The sequence below is a fragment of the Hyla sarda genome, chromosome 7 (assembly GCF_029499605.1).
Source record: "Hyla sarda isolate aHylSar1 chromosome 7, aHylSar1.hap1, whole genome shotgun sequence".
In the NCBI taxonomy this organism is placed as follows: Eukaryota; Metazoa; Chordata; class Amphibia; order Anura; family Hylidae; genus Hyla; species Hyla sarda.
The window spans coordinates 198657482-198682333 of NC_079195.1; the positions used below are offsets into that span (position 1 = coordinate 198657482).

Consider the following 24852-nt stretch of genomic DNA (forward strand, 5'->3'; position numbering starts at 1 on the left):
GGGTTCAAACAGCAAATTTTCTATGCATATCTCTATTATTCAAGGTGATTTTTTTGTACTGTGATGTGTGAGAGTCTAATTTTCGAGTCATTTTTCTCTCCGATTTGTGGTACTTAGTAAAAAAAAAGAAAAAGTAAAGCATGGTGATATATTGGTTGATACCATACTTTGCACGGTAATACACTGACCTGGAGGTGAATTACTCAAGCCAGGCACAATGTTGGTAATAGATGAGCAGTGGGACAGCTGCTGCTGCTCCCACTAGCTAGGCAGATGATCCAGTGTTTGGTCCATAGGGGAGTATTTAGTTAAAGGGGTTATCTACCATAAGGTGACTTTAGTACTAACCTGCAGACTAGTAGAAAATAAACATTATCAGCGGGCGCTGCTCAGAACTCCAGAAGGATCAAAGTGGAAGCCAAGATAGGATAAAAGTGCTAGGAAGCACTATGTCTATTAAATAACCAATAGACGCGTTTCGGAGGGTCAATCCTTCTTCCTCAGAATGGCATACCACTATTGGTTATTTAATAAACATAGTGCTTCCTAGCACATTTATCCTATCTTGGCTTCCACTTTGGTGCTTCTGGAGTTCTGAGCAGCGCCCGCTGATAAGGTTTATTTTCTACAAGTCTGCAGTGATAGTTGATGGCTGGGGAAGTTTCAATACTGTAAAGCAGTATTCCAGAGGGATTTTTTTTTTTTAAATCAACTGGGGACAAAAAGTTATACAGATTTGTAAATTACTTCTATTTAAAAATCTTATCCCTTCCAGTACTTATTGTCTGCTGTATGATTCAGGGAAAGTTGTGTAGTTCTTTCCAGTCTGACCACAGTACTCTCTGCTGACACCTCTGTCCGTCTCAGGAACTGTCCAGAGAAGGAGAAATGTGCTATGGGGATTTACTCTGTAAAATATCCAAATATCGCACAATCAAGTTTATCATTAACCTCTACTCTATAGATGACTTTCACCTTATCAACCTTTCACTTCAATATGACCTCAGTGTCCTACAAAACCAATATTCGTGATCTAAATCTGCATTCTCTAAACCTTCTCTCTATATATTCTCTCTACAGTGTTACTTTTTATTTTCTCCACCTCACATAAACTTGGTGCTGTAACATATAACCTATGCACCACTAAAAAACTGTGTCCCCTTGCGCAAAAGATATTTAGCTCTAGAGCAAAATAATATTGACCCAAAAAATTCTCACCTTCTCGCTGTTGCATGGATTACAATATTTTCATTGACTTTAAATACGCACAGAACTTTTTTTTATCTGTAGATGTCTCAAAGGACATATCCATGTTGAGATAAGATGGCAACTGTGCAGCTGCCCATGTACATTCGGCTAATGTCAGCCAAACCCAATGATTTCTCAGGACAGGCCAACCATTTAATGTATATCGTGGCCCCCCAGCGCTCTTCCAATGGTAGATGTCGGGGTAGCGAAGGATTTTGCACTGTCCCTGTACTCGTCTGCCAGATACTGCAGTCTTAATGTTGTTGTATGGCTGTAGAGCATATCCAGACAAACAAATTTTGCTTTTCTAAATGTATTACATTATTGTACATAGCTAAAGGCAGAGGCGTAACTTGTAGTGTTGAGCGGCATAGGCCATATTCGAATTCGCGAATATTCGCGAATATATGGACGAATATTCGTCTTATATTCGCGAATATTCGCATATTCGTTATATCCTCGTTTTATTTTCGCATATGCGAATATTCGCGCATACAAAAATTTGCACATGCGAATATTAACATATGCAAGATTAACATACGTGAAAATTCGCATATGCGAAAATTTACATATGTGAATGTTCGCATATGCGAATTTTGGCACGCCAGTCTCACACAGTAGTATTATAGCCTTCTTTACACCACACAAGCTGGAAGCAGAGAGGGGTGATCACTGTGATGTGTACTGTGAAGAAAAAAAAAAAAAAAAAAAACACGAATATTCGTAATTACGAATATATAGCGCTATATTCGCGAAATTCGCGAATTCGCGAATATACGATATTCGCGAATAATATTCGAATTGCGAATATTCGCGAGCAACACTAGTAACTTGTAGCTTTTGGGCCCCGATGCAAAATCTACAACAGGGCCCCATGTGCCTATATATACTATAATACTGGTCTGTTATGACGTAGATGTGCTTTAGGGTTCCCTTAGGCACCAGGGTACCAAAGCAACTAATACCTCTGCACCCTGTATAGCTATCCTCCTGGTCATGTTTCTGCCTACTACCACCACTAGGGGAAACATTTAAAGGGGTACTCCACTGCCCCTGCATCTGGAACATTTTGTTCCGAACGCTGGGTACAGGCTTCGGGGCTCCTGATATCACAGCCATGCCCCCTCATGATGTCACACCACACCCCCTCAATGCAAGTCTATGGGAAGGGGTGTGGTGTGACATCACTAGGGGTGTAGCCGTTACATCACGACCCTCGCAGCCCGCACCCAGCATTCGGAACAAAATGTTCTGGACGCTGGGGCAGTGGAGTACCCCTTTAAGAAAGCGTGAGGTTTGGGTCACATGACCTTCCTTCAGACAGGCTTCTAGAAGCCACTAGTATGTTCTGAGGGAGCAGTCTCACAACTTCAACCCTCTCTCTACAGAGAGCTGAAACCAGTTTACACCAGACAACGTTTAGTTTAGTCTGTATCATGGCTAGATCTAGTCTAGTGTGTTTCCCTGCCAACAAAACGTGTTGTGCACTAAGCTATCTTAGCCCTGGCTTTTTCCCAAAAAAATCTCTAATCCAGTTCCAAGTTCCCAGCACTGGGTCCATTACCTTGATCACAGATCACTGTATGGCGTTTCAGAAGGCTTTACCCAAGAACAGTCTCCAGTTCATGCTGAAAAGGCCTCTTTACATACAATCCTGTCCCCGCTCTGAGAGGGAAAATTGTCTAGCAAGAAGAGATAATAACTGTACAAGGGCTCCTCTGCCAACACTGGATGCTTTGTGGGCTTCCGGCCAGAGTCAGTGCTGCCTAGCTCACAAGTCACAATCTTTTCACCTTATGCCATTCGGTAATTGTAACGCCACTAACCATTAGTGTTGAGCGGCATAGGCCATATTCGAATTCGCGAATATTCGCGAATATATGGACGAATATTCGTCATATATTCGCGAATATTCGCATATTCGTTATATTCTCGTTTTATTTTCGCATATGCGAATATTCGTGTATGCGAAAATTAGCATAAGTGGATATTGGCATATGCAAAATTAACACGCGCGTAAATTCGCATATGCGAAAATTAGTATCTGCTAATTTTCGCATATGCGAATGTTCGTGTATGCGAATTTTCGCACGCCAGTCTCTCACAGTAGTATTACAGCCTTCTTTACACCACACAAGCTGGAAGCAGAGAGGGATGATCACTGTGATGTGTACTGTGAAGTAAAAAAAAAAAAACGAATATTCGTAATTACGAATATATAGCGCTATATTTGCGAAATTCGCGAATTCGCGAATATGCAATATTCGCGAATAATATTCGAATTGCGAATATTCGCGAGCAACACTACTAACCATGAGTAAAAGTCTCCTATGTATATTAAGCACAGAGAGCCAAGCTATGAAGACCCTCCTCAGTAGAGTGTTCCTTACTGGACTGTGTCTGTACAGGATAGCAACACTAAAAGTGCTTTTATCATTAAAGAGTCTTTCCTTCATTATTACTGTTACTAAAGTAAATAAAGGGAACTGTATCTAAATTTTATGTATACATGAAATTTAGACTGTAAATACTGTAACATCTCACTAGCCTGTACTGTACAAGTTTAGTTTGTATCAGTGTGCATAGAGGATATTGAATAAAGTCATTCCTGCTTTGAAAGTTACACACATGTCTGGATTCAATCATTTGCACATACCATTACAAGTACACCAGCCAGACTCTTCACTATAGTGTTTCCTGGGGTCAAGGACTCTTCCCTAACGCAAACCCCCCAGTTACAAAAGTTGCACGGGTCTGGTCCACAGTACTACATACAGGGTACAGCCAGACTAAAGCTACTGTGACTACAAAAAAAAAAAAACTTCTACCCTCAGCTGTCCTGACCTACTACACCTATCACTGCTACTGAGGAAATGAGGAGGCTCCTGAAATACGTCTAGCCGTTTATTACAACCCCTATCCCACACCAAGTGACTTTTTTCCCCTACAGAGATCAACATTTACAAGTGCACTATCACTTTTTGTTTGACCATCATTCAAACTCAGCATTTTGTTCACCACCTGAGCGCTATCAGCACCATCAGGAAACAACAGACAGCGCATAGCGCAAATGAGGACGCTGCTCCCGAGCCCCAACACGAGGACACTGCCTCTGCTCATCAAGACACTGCACCTGCTCTGAAGCGCTCACTGAGAGGCGCTGTTTGCCTGCCCAGCGACTGCCCCGCACAGCTCGAGTTGCCGGGAGCAGTAAGAGCAGAGGGAGCAGCATACCAGTACAGAGCCCAGCAGGAACGGGTGAGCGGGACACAGTCCCAACATCTTCTTTCAATAGGAACGCTAGCTGCATAGCAGCCAATACTGCAAATATACATGAACTTCTGTTAAGATTATGCTATTGTGATTACAGTTTTCTCTATCCAGCACAAAGGATCAGCACATCCACTTACCATTATAAGAATTGGTATATATCTCTCTACAGGATTGTTTGATTTACAGGAGTGGACATATTTTTTTACCATTGTTTGTCCTCACAGGAGCAGTGATCACTGTGCATATATATATCTGAAGGACCTTTGCACTATTTGCACAATAGGGGATTGTAATACTTTCTATTTATTGTTTTTATAGCCTATATACCTTTTTTTAAATCATTTTATCGTTTTATGTAGAAGCAAGGTCCCTGCGACAACCCTATCCACTATAAATATATTGTTTATTTTATTAATCACAGGTAGTAGTGGTTAGATCATTCCTTTCTACCATTTTACTTCATTCCTTTATTCACTGTTCACTCTCTTTACCTCTTTTCCCCACTTCCGTTGACTCTACCCCCCGCCCTGCCCTTCACAAATTCCCAACTATATCTCTATTCATATTTATTTTAAGATTAATTTATCACTTCACTATCACCATCATTACGGCAATACCATTATCAGTATCACTACTCTCGTTGTGCCTCAGCATATCCCTATAGAGAGCATTGAGGACTGTTCCCTCTTCCCAGTTCTAGACACTAAAGTGATCAGGAACATAGGACACTGTTCACACTGGGACACAGAACTAACACACTGGACACCCCACTCCACAAAAGGAGTAGCCATTATAATAAAGCCACCATGTGCTTAGCAGGCACACTCCACCGTGTGACCAGGATGCTGACCCAGAATGAAACAGAAATACACTGCTCAAAGAAAATAAAGGGAACACTTAAACAGCACAATGTAACTCCAAGTCAATCACACTTCTGTGATATTACACTGTCCACTCAGGAAGCAACACTGATTGACAATCAATTTCACATGCTGTTGTGCAAATGGAACAGACAACAGGTGTAAATTATAGGCAATTAGCAAGACACTCACAATAAAGGAGTGGTTCTGCAGGTGGTGACCACTTATCAGTTCCTATGCTTCATGGCTGATGTTTTGGTCACTTTTGAATGCTGGCGGTGCTTTCACTCTAGTGGTAGTATGAGACGGAGTCTACAACCCACACAAGTGGCTCAGGTAGTGCAGCTCATCCAGGATGGCACATCAATGCGAGCTGTCACAAGAAGGTTTGCTGTGTCTGTCAGCGTAGTGTCCAGAGCATGGAGGCGCTACCAGAAGACAGGCCAGTACATCAGGAGACATGGAGGAGGCCGTAGGAGGGCAACAACCCAGCAGCAGGACCGCAACCTCCGCCTTTGTGCAAGGAGGAGCAGGAGGAGCACTGTCAGAGCCCTGCCAAATGACCTCCAGCAGGCCACAAATGTGCATGTGTCCACTCAACTGGTCAGAAACAGACTCGATGAGGGTGGTATGAGGGCCCGACGTCCACAGGTGGGGGTTGTGCTCACAGTCCAACACCGTGCAGGATGTTTGGAATTTGCCAGAGAACACCAAGATTGGCAAATTCTCCACTGGTGCCCTGTGCTCTTCACAGATGAAAGCAGGTTCACACTGAGCACATGTGACAGACGTGACAGAGTCTGGAGACGCAGTGGAGAACGTTCTGCTGCCTGCAACATTCTCCAGCATGACTGGTTTGGCGGTGGGTCAGTAATGGTGTGGAGTGGCATTTCTTTTGTGGGGCCGCACAGCGCTCCATGTGCTTGCCAGAGGTAGCCTGACTGCCATTAGGTACCGAGATGAAATCCTCAGACCCCTTGTGAGACCATATGCTGGTGCGGTTGGCCCTGGGTTCCTCCTAATACAAGACAATGCTAGACCTCATGTGGCTGGAGTGCGTAAGCAGTTCCTGCAACAGGAAGGCCTTGATGTTATAGACTGGCCCGCCCGTTCCCCAGATCCTGAATCCGATTGAGCACATCTGGGACATCATGTCTCGCTTCATCCACCAACGCCACATTGCACCACAGACTGTCCAGGACTGCCACCTCATCAGGAGCATGCCCAAGCATTGTAGGGAGGTCATACAGGCATGTGGAGGCCACACACACTACTGAGCCTCATTTTGACTTGTTTTAAAGGACATCTGCAGTGCTGGGCAAAAAAACTTTTTTTTTACCTCATTTAATAGGTCTTTGAAAGACCTTTCCAACGATGTCTCCCCCATCAAAATTGGCCCAGTCTTTCTCCCGTTATCAGCACACGAATTACGGAGGAGAAGTGAAAGTAAAACTACATCTCCCATCATGCCTTGTGCTTACTTCCTGTAAGCTACTGCCCTCCCCCTGTTCTATCCCCCCGAGCAAATTATTATATTGTAACGCCCACATCTCCCTTCCCTATGCATACACCCTCCCCTTCTGCTCATCTCCCCCTCCCCATGCCGGCTCCTGTCCAGTGATGAAGCAGCTGCCTCTGTGCTCACTGTAGTGTGGGCACTGGAGAGTGGAGAGTGAAAGTAAAAATGGTAAAAAAAAACACATAATTGTTTGTCTATAAAACTGTCCTGATAGGGGTCCCTCCATCTTTTTCACAACTACAACTCCAAGCATGCCCAGTTATTTTATATGCTGTTCGGGCATGCTGGGAATTCCAGTGGTGCCTCCAGCTGTTGCAAGACTACAAATCCCAGCATGCCCTGTCAGCTTTCTGCTGTATGTGCATGCTTGGAGTTGCAGAGGTGACTCCAGCTGTTGTAAGACTATACATCCAAGCATGCCGTGACAGCTTTCTGCTGTTTGAGTGTATAAAGGAGTTGTAGTTCACCAACACCTCTACTGTATCAGGAGACTCCTGGGAGTTGTAGTTCACCAACACCTATATTGTATCTCTGTAGTCTCCTGGGAGTTGTAGTTCACCAACACCTCTATTGTATCTCTGTAGTCTCCTGGGAGTTATAGTTCACCAACACCTATATTGTATCTCTGTAGTCTCCTGGCTGGGAGTTGTAGTTCACCAACACCTCTATTGTATCTCTGTAGTCTCCTGGGAGTTGTATGTCACCAACACCTCTATTGTATCTCTGTAGTTTCCTGGGGGTTGTAGTTCACCAACACCTGTATTGTATCTCTGTAGTCTCCTGGGAGTTGTAGTCCATACACCAGTGTTTCCCAACCAGGGTGCCTCCAGATGTTGCAAAACTACTACTCCCAGCATTCCCTGGTTGGGAAACACTGGCATACACACACACATAACAGGGACTACAACTCCCAGCATGAGTCATTCAGTAGTCCCCCCCCCCCTCTCACACACAGAATCATCTCCAGTATGATATTTATTCCCTGTAGTCTATACACCACCAGCCCCTGCAGTGTAATATGTCTCCTTCACACACACGTCCTCCCCTCCCCCCTCTGTGGTTTGCTCTGTGTTTCCCCCATGAAAACTTGAATCCTCCCGGTGATAAGTGAGGTCCTATGTAGACAGAGCAGGGGAGGGGGAGGAGCTGTGGACGTCCTCATTCTCCCCCTGCTTCAATCTTACAGATAGGGGCGTTTCTGAGGATGAGCCTATGGCTGCCTCACAAAGCACCCACTCATGCATATGCATAAGCAGGGAGGAGCTGACAGAGGCTAGGGGGAGCACAAACACTGCTGGGAGGAAGAGATCTCCGTCCCCAAGATGGCGGCTGCAATGTAATGAATAGGGGACGGACGCAGGACTACTGGGCTATGCTGGCGACTCTAATATCTCAGAAACGGCTGCATATAGGTAAATAGGACTAATTGACTGAATTGTATAACTTTTGTTTGGGGAACATTTGGGCAGGGATTTTTGACCACTACAGTTGTCCTTTAAGGACATTACATCAAAGTTGGATCAGCCTGTAGTGTGGTTTTCCACTTTGATTTTGAGTGTGACTCCATATCCAGACCTCCATGGGTTGATAAATTTGATTTCCATTGATCATTTTTGTGTGATTTTGTTGTCAGCACATTCAACTATGTAAAGATTATAGTATTTAATATGATTAGTTCTTTCATTCAGATCTAGGATGTGTTATCTTAGTGTTCCCTTTATTTTTTGAGCAGTGTTTAATACATGAAACTCTAGACCAGAACCAGATGAGTCTAAACAGACTGCAGGATACCAAACAGGGATTATTACATACAGAGCACAGGTAAAACTAGACTAGACTCCGACAGTGTGAACACAGACTAAGCAAAAAGGACATACAATCCCCAAAAAATGACTGATTTAACACATGGCTAAACCATGGCTAAAACTCAGATAATATCACAGAATGAATACAAGGTGCATGTTCAAGCAGACTTGGAAGTGTATTGCACAAGCAGACATCATAGTAACATTATTGCACAAAATAACCAGGGCCAGAATGCAGAAAAACTCTGGTTAAATAACCCCACCCGAGTTCTCATTAGTTCAGAGCATTAACCATTCCCTATCCAGGGAGAATAGCAAACTGTTCTACACATACTAGTGTGTGAATACACACCTAAACAGAAAAATACAAAAACAAATAAACGGACATTACAGCTGTGTTTCGCCTCCAAATCAAATAAAGACACTTTTTTTGTTGATGAACGTTTATACTGTGATAAAGTAAGACCCTTAGGATGTTCACATGATGGATTTTTCTATTGGACATACCAAATGCCACACATTGGCAGTTTTTACAGGGCAGAAACTGTTTTGGATGAGATTTAGCCCCATTTAAATGGGGCTTAAACACGTCCGGACTTCTAGATATATAATCTGCAATCTCAAAGAACTGACACGTTCTTTCTATTTGCACAAAACAGATTTTAAATCAGTGTTCTGTAAAAAAATTGTTACCCTGTGAACTACAGTACAGATTGCTATAAAAATGTATTGGATGCAGAATCCATGCAGCTTTCACACGTGGAGAACTACATGGGAATTTGCCCTTACACTTTTAGCAAAACTGGAGTAGGTCAAGTTGAAATGACATACAATCCATTTACTGGGGAGTATATTAATGTGATCCTGAAGTAGGCAGCTCTCTATGAAACAAACTATCACCTTGAACACTGTATAGCTTTTTTTTTTTTAATGTTTACCTAGCCCTCAGCAGCTTTATCATTTAAAGGAGTACTCCGGTGGAAACTTTTTTTTTTTTTTTTTAAATCAACTGGTACCAGAAAGTTAACCAGATTTGTAAATTACTTCTATTTAAAAATTGTAATCCTTCCAGTACTTATCAGCTGCTGTATAATATAGAGGAAATTCATTTCTTTTTGTATTTTTTTCTGTCTGTCCACAGTGCTCTCTGCAGACAAAAAAATGTTTTTCACCAGTGTATCCCTATAATGTTAGCATTGTAGTACTTTTCAAGCATTACAAGAAAAGACAAAAAAAATGGTAAAAAAAAAAAAAAAAAGGAATGAGAAATCTCTATTTCTATCCTTACACCTCGGTACATGTACTCTTCAACCAGGTCATAATATATACAGTGGATATAAAAACTCTACACACCCTTTTAAAATGCCAGGCTTTTGTGATGTTAAAGAATGAGAAAAAGATAAATTACATCAGAACTTTTTCCACCTTTTAATGTGACCTATAATAGGAACAATTCAATTGCAAAACAAACTGAAATCTTTGAAGGAGAAAAAAAAAGAACACATTATAACCTGGTTGCATAAGTGTGCACACCCTCTTATAATTGGGGATGTGGCTGTGTTTAGAATTCACCAATTACATTCAAACTTATGGTAAAAATAAATCATTACAGATCGGCCATCATTTAAAGTGACTCTCAAAAATCACAAAGAAAGTTTAGCTGTTCTAGTGGAACTTTCCTGCCATTTGCTTTGAGCAATAGGCATGGTCCGCAAAGAGCTTCCAAACCACCAGAAAGGTCTCATTGTTAAAGGTATCAGTCAGGAGAAGGGTACACAAAAATTCCCTAAGCATCAGATATACCATGGAACACAATGAAGAAAGTTATCATCAATGGGAAAGAATATGGCACAACAGAGACATTACTAAGAACTGGACGTCCTTCCAAAATGTATCAAAACATAAGAAGAAAACTGGTCAGGGAAGCTTCCAAGAGACTTACTGCAACTTTAAAGGAACTGCAGGAATTTCTGGCAAATACTGGCTGTGTGCTACATGTGACAACAATCTCCCACATTCTTCATGGGATTGGGCTATGGGGTAGGGTGGCAAGATGGAGGCCTTTTCCTACAAGTAAAGCTATCCAAGCCCAGCTGAGTTTTGCGAAAACAAACTTTATGTCCTCTAAAAGCATGTCAGAAAATGTGTTATGGTCTGATGAAACCAAGGTTGAACTTTTTGGTCATAATTCCAAATGGTATGCTTGGCTCAAAAGCAACACTGCATATCACCCAAAGATCACCATACCCATACAGTGAAGCATTGTGGTGGCAGCATTAGGTGACAGAATTATGCTTAACCCCTTAAGGACTCAGCCCATTTTGGCCTTAAGGACTCAGACAATTTAATTTGTACGTTTTCATTTTTTCCTCCTCGCCTTCTAAAAATCATAACTCTTTTATATTTTAATCCACAGACTAGTATGAGGGCTTGTTTTTTGCGCGACCAGTTGTCCTTTGTAATGACATCACTCATTATATCATAAAATGTATGGCGCAACCAAAAAACACTATTTTTGTGGGGAAATTAAAACGAAAAACGCAATTTTGCTAATTTTGGAAGGTTTTGTTTTCACGCCGTACAATTTATGGTAAAAATGACGTGTGTTCTTTATTCTGAGGGTCAATACAATTAAAATGATACCCATTATTACATACTTTTATATTGTTGTTGCGCTTAAAAAAAATCACAAACTTTTTAACCAAATTAGTACGTTTATAATCCCTTTATTTTGATGACCTCTAACTTTTTTATTTTTCCGTATAAGCGGCGGTATGGGGGCTCATTTTTTGCGCCATGATCTTTACTTTTTTTTATACCACATTTGCATATAAAAAACTTTTAATACATTTTTTATAATTTTTTTAAATAAAATGTATTAAAAAAGTAGGAATTTTGTACTTTTTTTTTTTTCGTTCACGCCGTTCACCGTACGGGATAGTTAACATTTTATTTTAATATTTCGGACATTTACGCACACGGCGATACCAAATATGTCTATAAAAAAAATGTTTACGCTTTTTGGGGGTAAAATAGGAAAAAGCGGCCGTTTTACTTTTTTATTGGGGGGAGGGGATTTTTCACTTTTTTTACTTTTACTTTTAAATTTTTAAAAAATTTTTTTTACACTTGAATAGTCCCCATAGGGGACTATTCATGGCAATACCATGATTGCTAATACTGATCTGTTCTATGTATAGGACATAGAACAGATCAGTGTTATCGGCGATGTTCTGCTCTGGTCTGCTCGATCACAGACCAGAGCAGGAGACGCCGGGAGCCGGACGGAGGGAGGAGAGGGGACCTCCGTGCGGCGTTATGAATAATCGGATCCCCGCAGCAGCGCTGCGGGCGATCCGATCATTCATTCAAATCGCGCACTGCGGCAGATGCCGGGATCTGTATTGATCCCGGCACCTGAGGGGTTAATGGCGGACGCCCGCGAGATCGCGGGCGTCGGCCATTGCCAGCGGGTCCCTGGCTGCGATCAGCAGCCGGGATCAGCCGCGCATGACACGGGCATCGCTCCGATGCCCGCGGTTATGCACAGGACGTAAATGTATGTCCTGGTGCGTTAAGTACCACCTCTCCAGGACGTACATTTACGTCCTGCGTCCTTAAGGGGTTGAAGAGTACCAGTCACCAAACTAAACTTTTAATATGTTGTTCCTTATGTAATAATAAGACACTTTGCTATTTACTTGCTGTTAAAATTCTCAACCTTTATATGTTTTTAATGTGATTGAAAAAACGGCCTCTAGGTGGCTCTGTCCTGTTCCCTGCCACAAGTCAAACAGTTAGTTTGGTCTCCTCCCGGTCTGGCAGAAGACCAAACTAAGGAAGTGGGTACGGGGTATGGCACAGCTCTCGCAGGCTTCAGTGACATTGTGCCTGCTGAGGAATACCCACTTTCTCCTGCCGGGTGCTCACACAATGTGAGCAAGGGGAAAGGTATAAGGCAAAGCTCTTTAAAGCTTGGAAAAAAGATTTTAAAGGGCAGGAGGAGTGTTAAGACTAGTTGGGGAACATAATCTAAGTTAGTTTAGAAAATATGGTTTGATGACAGGTACTGTTTAAGGGCTGTTTTTTTTTCAGCGGGAACCAGGACTTAGTTAGGGTGAGGGGAATCATGGACAGTTTCAAATACCAGGCAATTGTAGCACAAAAGTTTCAGGAGTCTGTTAGAAAGCTGAAGATAAAGAGGAAGTTCAGCACAACAGTGACCTGAAATACACATCCAAATCCACAAAAGCATGGCTTAACCACAAGAAGATTAACATGTAGGAATGGCCCAGTCAGAGCCCAGACCTTGATCCAATTTAACATCTGTGGGGTAATCTGAATAGGGAGATGTTCTCACATTTGGAGCATTTTGGAAGGAAGAGTGGGCAAATATTGCCACGTCAAGATGTTCCACACTAATATACTCAGACCCAAAACATTGATTGCTGTAATAACATCCAAAGGTGCTTTAGCAAAGTATAATTTTTAGGGTAGGGTCACATACCGCGCATACACAGTGTATGTCATGCTGCGTGAAATCCGACAGGCAGTGATAAATACAGGAAAGGCAGTAAGCAGGTGGGGAGACTCCTGTTCAGATTTTTCTCTCATCGGACCCCCCGCAATCATTCTGCGAGTGGTCCAATGAGAGAATGCAAGCACCGCAACTTCATCGGTATTGATCATGGCCTGGATCGTTTTGAAACTCACAAGTCCCAGTCATTTTGGTCCACAAAAGAACAACATCCCTTTACAGTATATTTAATACGTAAAAGTGCAAAAAAGGTTTGAAAGAGGAGAGAAATGAGTCTTCCTACATTAGCATACATGATTTGCATATTGTCTAGAAACGCCAGAAACAATTTGACTCTAAAACATTGTTTTCTCCCGGACAGGCGATAATTAATTAATAGATACGCCGCAATGCAAGTCCAGTCATTGTCAGAATAATGAATAGGCTCCTATAAATAATTTGCTTTACTTATTTTATTGTTACAAATATGCGGTGATCTTTAAGTAAAATTTATGACCTAATTTATTAAGCAGTGAGGTAGCCATAAAACAAATCACCGAGGCTCTAACCAGGTGGAATGTGGGAGTAAGTTTATGGTTGGAATTGTATGCAGGAGAAATGATGAAACCTTATTATAAGGGATTAAACACCACAATAGTTTGCATATTAAAAACGTAAAAGCTTTAATGCGTACCTGTATAGGCATCCACAGTGGTCTCCCGGCTCTGCTGTCGCCCCCTTTCTGCAATAATTGTAATAGTATATTCAGTTCCTGGGTCTAGATCTGTTAGGTCGTACTGGGAGATTTCTGGGGGAACGGTGATTTCAGAAGCCATTCCAGATGACGGGGTGAAAGAAATGCGGTAATGGTCAATAGGACCCTGAGCTTTGGTCCAGACTAGGGAAATGGTCTTGTCAGTTGAGCCTGTGACCATTAGGTCAGTTGGGTTGTCCAAGTCTAGAACAGAAAAACAGATGTAAGAAATTTTCATTGTGTTTTGTTTGGGTAATAAAGACAGGTTGTGAGATGGTTAGAATGCTATTGCCAAACCCTTCATATCAATATAAAGGGTGATAATGCTTGGCCTAATGCTAGAAGACTATCTGCAACAAGAAGACTATTTAGGCAGAACCTATAGGATATCCAATCAAATGATCACACCTTAGACCATACTTTTACCCATTTACGACAGTTTTTGGACCTTTGTTCCTTACATACAAAACATCTTGAAGATAAACTCCTGGTTGTAATAAAATTTTGAAGAGTCCAATATCTCATAGCCATCATTCTTTTAGCAAAGTTGGAAGATATCTGACCAATAAAAAACAAAACTATCTCAAAGTATCACGTTTAATGACTGAACATTCTTCAGAGGTGTCCGAATGGCCATGTTCCTAAATCTGAGTTACTTTTGGTAGAGCAGGGGTACTCAACTATTTTTTGTGAGGGTCTGCTCATCCAGGCCTGCTCACCCAGGTCTTAATATAAAACTGTTGCACGCAGCACCCATGAAAAGGCTGCCACATGTTGTACCCCTGAATATAATACTGCCACATGCTGTATCCCTGAATATAATACTGCCACACACTGTACCCCCTAAATATATTACTGCCACACACTGTACCCCCTGAATATAATACTGTCATATATTATACCGCTGCATATATTACTGCCGCATGCTGTGCCCCTGGTATATTACTGCCACACGCTATACTGCCTGCACGCTGTGCCCCTGGATATATTACTGCTTGCATGCTGTGTCCCAGGATATATTACTGCCTGCACACTGTGCCCCTGGATATATTACTGCCTGCACGCTGTGCCCCTGGATATATTACTGCCTGCACGCTGTGCCCCTGGATATATTACTGCTTGCATGCTGTGTCCCCGGATATATTACTTCCTGCACAATGAATGATATCGTTGTGCCCCCACAATGAATGATGTCGCTGTGCCCCCACAATGAATGATGCCATTGTGCCCCCACAATGAATGATGCCACTGTGCCCCCAAAATCAATGATGCTGCTGTGCCCCCACAATGAATGATGTCGCTGTGCCCCCACAATGAATAATATCACTGTGCCCCCACAATGAATGATGTCGCTGTGTCCCCACAATGAATGATATCACTGTGCCCTCACAGTGAATGATGCCACTGTATCCCCACAATAAATGATGTCACTGTGCCCCCGCAATGAATGATGTCGCTGTGACCCCACAATGAATGATACCGCTGTGTCCCCACAATAAATGATGCCACTGTGCCCCCATAAAGAATGATGCCACTGTGCCCCCACAATGAATGATGCCCATGTGCCTCCACAATAAATGATGCCACTGTGCCCCCACAATGAATGATGCTGCTGTGTCTCAGAATGAATGATGCCACTGTGACCCCACAATGAATGATGCCACTGTGACCCCACAATGAATGATGCCACTGTGTCCCCACAATGGATGATGCTACTGTGCCCCCACAATGACTGATATCACTGTGCCCCCACAAAGAATGATATCACTGTGTCCCCACAATGAATGATATCACTGTGCCTCCACAATGAATGATGTCGCTGTGCCCCCACAATCAATTATATCACTGTGCCCCGCAATGAATGATGCCACTGTATCCCCATAATGAATGATGTCGCTGTGCCCCGACAATGAATGATGCCGCTGTATCCCCACAATGAATTATGTCACTGTGCCCCCACAAAGAATGATGCCGCTGTGCCCCCACAATAAATGATGCCGCTGTGCCCCCACAATGAATGATGCCACTGTGCCCCCACATTGAATGATGCCCGTGTGCCCCCACAATGAATGATGCCGCTGTGCCCCTTTTAAGCCCCCCACCCCCTCTCACCTTTCTGACAGGAGATTAGCATCATTCAGCAGCTTCAGTGGCAGGGGATGTAGCGCGGGTCAGCAGCCCTCACAGCCGACTATGACAGGACACCATTCTACCGGGCTGGTCATTCACTTTTCCCCCCTCACTCAGCGCATGATGGAAGATGTAGTCAGGGCTCAGAACAGAAGTGCGTGACTGCGTAGGCCATGTCTGTTCCTAGCAGCCTCCCCGCTCCATCTCCCTGTATTCAGTCAGCGTGGCATGTTACTCTGTGCCGCGCCATGCTACTTCCGAAAAGCCATCGCTGTATAAAGCAGCGGTGGCAATAATGGTGGCCTGGCCAGAGCAGATGATGCAGGCAGCGCTAATCACGCAGCCTGCATCACAAAAGAAGCTCCGGGTGGGCAGGGACACAGTGTTCGGCCTCGGCTATTCATTCATTTTAAATACACCTATACAAATGAATGAGGGGAGATACGGCGGATGGTCCGGATGACTGGCGGCTGTGTTCTGGATCTGTGCCACGGTCCACCAGTTGAGTACCCCTGTCCTTGAGTGTCCTTGATTTATGAGCAGGCCTTTGTTTTCCCATAGTGTGGTCAGATCACCTATACCATGTCAACAGATGTTGACCTTTTCACATGAGCAGCAGACTGGGGTGTTATGGGGTATCTAATCTTATACACCATGTTTGCATTTGTAATCCATCTGTTTAAGCAGCTGGCAAGTACTAAATATTGAATTGTTAAAATGAGTCAGCATTTGTTTTCAGTTGTTAGTACATTGTTGATACCACCAGGATGAATCCGATCTGGCAATCATCTGTACGGAGTTGTTTTTTTTATCCCAGTTTTTTTACTACCCTGTTACTACAATTATACTTTATGTGTGGTCCTACTCTTATCTGTGTTGTTCACTGCTTAGTGTCCCTCACAGAGATCTTCACCTAACACCTGCTATCTAAAAAATGGCTGCTGAAGCTATGTGCATAGGCTATAGTAGATGCTAGATGCTTAGACATCACCTCTATACTGCCTTCTGATTGGCTGGAAGAGTTGTTTGAAAGACATTATGAAATATCCTGAGGCCACATGATTCTTCCTCCTTCTCCTTGCTACCATGTGACTGATGTTATTTTAGTAGGTTCTGATGTTATTTTAAGTTCGAGTGGTGACCCATTCAAATTTTTCTGGCTGAATTCGGATTCTACAGGTTTGGTTCGTTCATCTCTTATCCCAAACTTTTCCAGGCAACTGGAAAACACTTTAAAAACAGAACTAATTTATGCAGACTAAAGCAAACAACAGCTGAACCGCCAGGATCGGGTTTGGCCAAACTTACAATTTGCTCAACACTACCAAGTTCTTCAGGTTCTTCTAACATTCTGAAAACATATTGATAGGGTTGTTGGCACTTATTAAAATTGACTAGAGTGTGCTGTGTATGAGAATGTTATTTCTGTCTTTAGGTAACTACATCGCTACGACCCTGACCCATCATGAGCATGAATGGGCTGTAGTTCTGTTGTAGTGCAGTGTCCTCAATTTTTTTTTTTACTGTCCAATGGTACCCTTGCCACCTGCTGCTCAGAAAATTGGGTAATTCACATTTTCTTGGTAGACAGGAGGGTCGTGTGCAGGATAAATTTAGAGTGTTACAATCACTTCTCTGCGGCGGCAGGATACATTCAAACTTCCCAGTCAATCTCATAGCCCGAGACTTGTTCTGAGAATCATGTTATCAGATGGATACCCAAAACTTGGAGGTCCTATATACATGCATGGGACCTTTGGCATAGGAAATCTGTCTGGTCAAGTGTATCCTGCCGCCAGAGCAGAGTGATAGTAGTGCTTCAAACCGGTAGTACGCATTTGACAAGTGGCAGTCAAACCCGCCGATTGCATCAGGACCAGCCAACCATTCAATATGTATGATATCCTGACTACCTCCAATGGTAGATATCAGGGAGGGATAAAGATCAGACAGATGGATTTCAATATTCTAGATATTCTTCTTATCAAGGAGATAAGTCACCACCAGGGGTGTCTGGTAGCAGCTTATGCCCCCCCCCCCCCCTCTCTCTCTATGGAAAATGCATAAATTGCTTGGCAAGATAAGATATCTGCATGGTGAGTGTTTGGTTGGCCAACAACTTTCATATGTGTAAACAGCTTTAGGAGAAGATGCAGTGCCAAAGCAAAACATCAATAGAATGGACTTCTGGGAAACCCAACTATCCTGCAGCACACTATATTTTAGACTGTTATCTAGTAATACAAAGTGTTTTGGCAGCACTTGTATTGCGTTAATGGTAGAAATTGTATAAATTTGTACTATTTTCTAGTTAAATAATCTGACAAAGAAAAAGAAGCTGTGATACACCAGTATACCTCCACCTCCTCATTGCCCATAGTGTCTAGTAATTTGCAAAACCCCCAGAACCTCATGAATTATGGTTCATGGCACAGAAGGATCTGCCTCATGAGTGTTTTACAAAGCGTCATCCCTTGAGGTAAGTGTTATCAATTTGATATAATTTGTTGATGTTGCATCGTGTCTTGGGGCAAGGTTATTGTGTTAAATCAAGGCTGTCAACATCAGGCGTCACATCTGGTATGCCGGCAAATGATAAAAAAAGATATATTTATATATATTTTATAACATTCAAGTAAATCTTTAAACAATTTATTTAAATAAATAAATAAAACAGTTGATGCGCCGGCAGTCAGTAGCTTTGGCGGAGATATCACTGAAGCTTGATGCTTTAAACTTCCAATGACAGGTCTCACATTAAAAAATCTGATGATATCTGCTGAGAGAATTAAGTGGATGTACGGGAGACAGACAGACTTACAGCTTACTATAGTTTAATGAGGCTTCAGCCAGATACAAACACAAACAATGACATCTCTGTGTCTGCGTCGCTGCTACTGAGCTTTAGCCTAGGAACTTTCATTGCAAAATCAAGACAGCTAATTTACACGCAACTGGTGTTATCTACGATTGTATTATGTGCACACTTTCAGGTTTCGAAATTGGTAGATGCTATTATGTAAGGACATTTAGGCTGCCAGCTAAATTCTCGTTCAGCTGACAGCTATCTTTCCCCATTTCCCCATAAAAATGAATGTTCAGTTCGGATCAGCAAGCTGTAACATATGTACCTCGCCCGATTTAAGTACCGCCTACTTCTGTGCGGCCACTCGTCACTGTATGACATCTGTCAGGAAGCGGTAGTGCAGGGCAAATCAGCTGCTGCACTGGCACTCACCAGTGGTGGAATATTTAAATTGATGTTTCTAGCTTTTCTAGTTGCCCCTGATTGTGGATTTTTCCCTTCACTAGCTTTTCTGACTCTGTTACCTTGTGCTGTTCCCTTTGACCTGATCTTACTTCAGCTTGTGACCTTGCCTTTGCCTGCTGATTTTGTAGCATGCTACCCTCCTGGTTTGACCCTTGAATGCTCTGACTCTGATAATTGTTTTGTTTTGTACTGTGCTACCCGCTTGGTTTTGACTTTTTGGCTTCTCCCTGGTTAGCCCCCTATCTGCTGATTTTGTACTGATTCTGCCTTTTTGTTGCTAACCAGGCCTGTCTTACTTGCCTAACCTCCCTGCATAGTTCAGCATTGTGACTGTTGCCTAGCTGGGGGCCACCGTTTTGGGCAGATATTTAAAATAGGTAGGGGTGGTTAGGGGTGAGCTCAGGTCAACACATATCCCAACCTGAAGTGACACATGCATGTGTTGTGAATATAGGGAGAAAATAAAGGCACTTACAGGCACATTTTATATTCTAGACATTAAAAAGATTATCAGTTAAAATTCAACATGCTAAATCCGTTTTTCCTCCAATATCAGCCATTGGGAGAGAATCAAAAGGCCACTATGCACATCTGATGGTTGGCTGGCTCCAATGAAATTGTCAGCTTTAGCAGACATGTATCTAATGTGAATGTGTGGTGGCGGGGTGTGAGGTGTAGGACAGATGTTGTTACGCTAGAGGCAGATGGCATTAACCCCTTGTATTCGTGAAGCATGGGTGTGGTTTAGCCTATAACCACCCGAAGGTACACCGCTGGATTCTGAGCTAGGCACGGGGGCAATGAAGACTCCGATGCCAAGTTACGGACAACGGTAGCTTTACTGAGGGTAGACAGTTGGTATTGTCTATACAGTTCAGCCAGGGCCCGAGGAGGTGACTAGTAATGCAGAGACCTTAATGGCTTGCTGGGACTTGTAGTAGGACTGGACAATTGAAGACCACGCTGACTTGACAGACGACAGGGACTGACTTGACTCATAAAGCTGTGACTTTAGCTTACTTGACTCCTGCAGCAGTGGTGGCTGCAGGATTGGACTTTGAGGTCTCCAACACACACTAGGCATGTCTGCACTGGACCTCAGCTTAGCAGAAGAGCAGAGCTCAAAAGAGAGAGAGGCTAGCTCCACCCAGGGCTTATATGGGGGAGACTAGCAGGGAGCCCATAGGTCACTCTTGGAATCACCTGGTCACTGGTACCTCCTGGGTAGCAATCACATGACATATCACATAGTATAACTCTTAAAGCAACATTACATTTTATAGCACTTTACATGGTAAAACATATTTACAATGGGGAAACAAGTGCAGGGGACCTTGGAGACACTGAAGGAGGCTGCCTGACAGGACAGCAGGAGCACGGGGTAACACCTCCCAAACTGGGCAATCACATATGGTCAGCTGAATGACACGTTCCACAACCCACCCTTTCTATCATATATGTAACAATCAATTTCACATTAACATATCGCGATAAAGATCAGGTACTCTCTGACAAAACAAAATTTAGGAATAGCAAATGTTCTTGATAATGTCTTCTTTTAATAATTAAAGAATTATACCATGGACATGTACAGAAAGGCCTTATAACTGGAGCTTTTGGTTCTTACAAGCAATGCTCTATGGGAAAAGTATGCAAATTAGCTATCCTCCATAGAGCATTACTTGTTAGTCTATGTTCACATGCCAGCATTTCTGCATTGAATTCTGCATGAATTTATAGCCAATATACTTCAATGGAATTCCACTGTCCCATTCACACAACAGAATTTCTGCTGCAGAAATTTTCTGTGGAATTTACTATAGAATTTTCGTGCAGAATTCCATGCAGAAATTCTTACATGTGAACATAGCCAAAGACCCAGCTGGATCATCTCAGTAGGAACAAGTTACCCCAAAGAGCTGCATCAATCCAATCTAGCCAAACAGTAACCTGCTCTGTACTGGCAAGAGACAAACCCCCCAAAAGGGCTCTCTACAGATGGGGGTCCGGTTGAATGTTGACTTCCAGGGTACCCTATAACATAACTCAGCATGGGTCTCACCCGTAAAAGAGAAATAAAACATGCTATAGAGCTAATATGTATGCTTGTATGCACAGTTAGTACTTTAACTCCATTGCAGCAGCCATACTGGCGACTATAGGGCCCATTGTATTAGCATACTAAGGTTGATAATGCCATCAGTGACCAAGGCAACAAAAAAGTCTTTCTAAAGTGAAATGGCAAAAGTGTGTGCTGTGCTTTTATTTTGCCCATTGACTTGCGCCACAGTCATCACCTAATTTTGTACTATTTTCATGTAGTCTGTTGGTGTGCAGAATTTATCATTTTTGTAAAAAAAAAGATGTATTTTTTTTGCACAAATGTTCCTCAGTGACCGGTTGGCGTATGACTGTGTGTAAGCTTTTCTCCATTTTTTTTTAGCTATCCAGGGGCTTGCCCACATTTATGATATACACTCATAATAAATCCTCTCTTTAGGGCTTCTTTAATAAACCGTTATTCCAGCTAATACTTTGCTTCCAGCATTTCATAAAACACAATAAAGTCAAGTCAGGTGCTGTAGTGCTGGGTAGTAAGCTCTGGATTTGCCATATGAATAGTACATAAGCCGTGATGATGTAGAATTAACAAACTGTCAGCCACAAGGCCATTTTTCATGCGGTGGATCACTCACCAGTCCGCGCATTCATTGTTGCCGGCGCGCTCTGAAGATTATCTCGGATGGCAGATATTCCAATTCCGTATTCTGTTCCCGGGATCAAATCTTGGGGAAAGAGAAGGACACAGAATGATTAGAAGGATGAGGACTCATCCACTGTCCATCATAGCGACCGCTGCCGCACGCCGCCGTGCCTTCACATGACGTTCTCATCATCAAATCCATCTCTCACAGACTGAACCCTCTACACGTCTTATACTCCTGTAATTCCTCTTATCATTCTCGCTGTGTCATGTTAAGAGCAGGAAGCGAATTAATCAAGTTTTAATTAAATTTTTGTCAGCTTGGTTCTAAACTGATGCACTTTCGAGCACATAACACGAGTGCGGTGACACCCCCAGATTAAGATATTAATATGTCTCCCTATACGATCTGTGTCACTTAACTCCTGATGCCTAGATGGATACATGCACTTTCTTGTACAAAGGCAAAAGAATCACGAAAAATTGCTTCTCTTTGATGCTGTGAAAGTGGCATCACAGAGCTGCGCCTCCATAGCCTGTTTGATGTATACAGAATTATTATAATTTTTTTTATACTCAAAAATTGATCTGGTATTTAATAATAAAAAGACAAGAACAGACTTCTATCATCTCTTTTATGAATATTTGCATTTACAGTGCTGTCGCACTACAATGAGGACCTGACTGTTTCCCAAAGTCATCCATCAAGGGAAACAGACGTTGGACAGGTTGAATTATAACCTATTGTTTCCACTATGATACTTGGCATACTTGTTACCAGAGAGACTAAGGGTCTATTCACATGGCAGAATTTGCGCTTGCGGAATTCCGCCTCATATTAAAGCCCATCGATTTCTACTGGATTCCACACTCCCATTCACACTTCTGAATTTCTGCTTGCCGAATTCCGCTTACAAAATTTGCGCTTGCGGAATTCCACCTCAAATTAAAGCCCATCGACTTCTATGGGATTCCACACTGCCATTCACACTTCTGAATTTCTGCTTGCGGAATTCCGCTTGCAAAATTTGCGTTTGCGGAATTCCACCTCAAATTAAAGCCCATCGACTTCTATGGGATTCCACACTCCCATTCACACTTCTGAATTTCTGCTTGCGGAATTCTGCAAGCAGAAATTCAGAAGTGTGAATGGGAGTGTGGAATCCCATAGAAGTCTATGGGCTTTAATTTGAGGTGGAATTCTGCAAGCGCAAATTTTGCCATGTGAATAGACCCTTTGTAGCTCCATATCTTCCTTGCAAGCTTGTATATGAATAGGGAGCCACACATGAATGCTTCCGCTGTCAGAAAGCTTTTCTCCATACCAATCTTTCTTTATACCAATATTTTTCACTTGCTAAAGCAGCAGTTTGTTCTCCAGAGCTGTTCTCTCTAGTGCTACTAGAGAAAATTATATTCTGACCGTTGTCAATAATTTTTGGAGTATGGATCAATATTCTCAACAGTAGTATATTTATGTTTGGTGCTGCCCTAGGCCTGACTAAACTCATACACCCCTGTAATCTAAATTTGCCCTCCGCTTTTTATCAAGACCACACCTTTTTCTGTTTAAGACCAACCCCATTCATCTGTAAATTCCACCTCTTCCTCTTTTGGCCTAACCTGCCCTCTTTATGCCATACCTTTTCCTTCTTGGACTCTGCCTTTCCCTCTTTGTGCATTAAACATTTGTATATTTTGTTTACCATTTTAAATGTTTTATTCATTATTCAAATAGATAACAATCTTTACATAAAATGTGTAAATTCAACCATTTTTACCAAAATCAGTCATCCATGTCAAGGTTAGTGACGAGTTGGAGTCAGGACATGTCTTTCTCCGCAGTCGCCTAGACCTAGTTATAGATTATGGGCTGATTTCCAGACTTACTTTCTTTTATGCACCCCTGTTTGTTATCCTTACAGGGGTAATGATTCTTTTTTAGGGGAGCTGCAAAAGGCATGTGAAGTCTTAAAGGGGTTATCCAGGAAAAAACTTTTTTTTATATATATCGACTGGCTCCAGAAAGTTGAACAGATTTGTAAATTACTTCAATTAAAAAATCCTAATCCTTTCAGTACTTATAAGCTGCTGAATTTGAGTTGTTCTTTTCTGTCTAAGTGCTCTCTGATGACACCTGTCTCGGGAACTGTCCAGAGTAGAAGCAAATCCCCATAGCAAACCTCTTCTACTCTGAGCAGTTCCCGAGACAAGCAGAGATGTCAGCAGAGAGCACTGTTGCCAGACAGAAAACAACAACTCAACTTCAGCAGCTGATAATTATTGAAAGGATTAAGATTTTTTAATAGAATTAATTTACAAATATGTTTAACTTTCTGGAGCCAGTTGATATAAATTTATTTTTCCCTGGAATACCCCTTTAATGGCCATGCAATGCAGAGTGGCTTTCCTCCAAAAGGGAGACCTTGCCTTTTTCTGCCACCTATTAAATTTTGAATTCCTACAAACCAATGTTCAGCCCCTGGGAAGGGTCATTAAATTGCAACGATGCTACTTTACACCAAAGTGGCACCAGAGAGTAAGTTCTCTTCCTTTTGTAACAGGGTTGTTCTGCATATTAATCTTCAGTATGTTACTCCTGCCCATGCCCCATTGTCTTAAAGGAGATATCCGGCAAAAATTTACTTATCCCCTATCCATAGGATAGGGGATAAGCAGATGATCGCAGGGAGTCTGACCACTGGGACACCCCGCGATCTCCAGGATGGGACCCTTTGATCAGTGAGAAGCGCATGCTGCAGCTGGCATGCA

General features: G+C 42.4%; 1 protein-coding gene across 4 annotated transcripts in view; it reads right to left on the reverse strand.

Moving 5' to 3' along the window:
• LOC130283012 (tenascin-R-like) overlaps nucleotides 1-24852 on the reverse strand; it is a 551407-nt gene that overhangs the window by 82184 nt on the left and 444371 nt on the right. For all 4 annotated transcript variants that reach the window (XM_056532112.1, XM_056532113.1, XM_056532114.1 and 1 more), the window contains exons 9-10: nucleotides 22073-22162; nucleotides 13916-14179 (exon numbers count right to left, since the gene is read on the reverse strand). In XM_056532112.1, the coding sequence (XP_056388087.1) occupies nucleotides 13916-14179; nucleotides 22073-22162 (354 nt within the window). The remainder of the gene's footprint in view (nucleotides 1-13915; nucleotides 14180-22072; nucleotides 22163-24852) is intronic.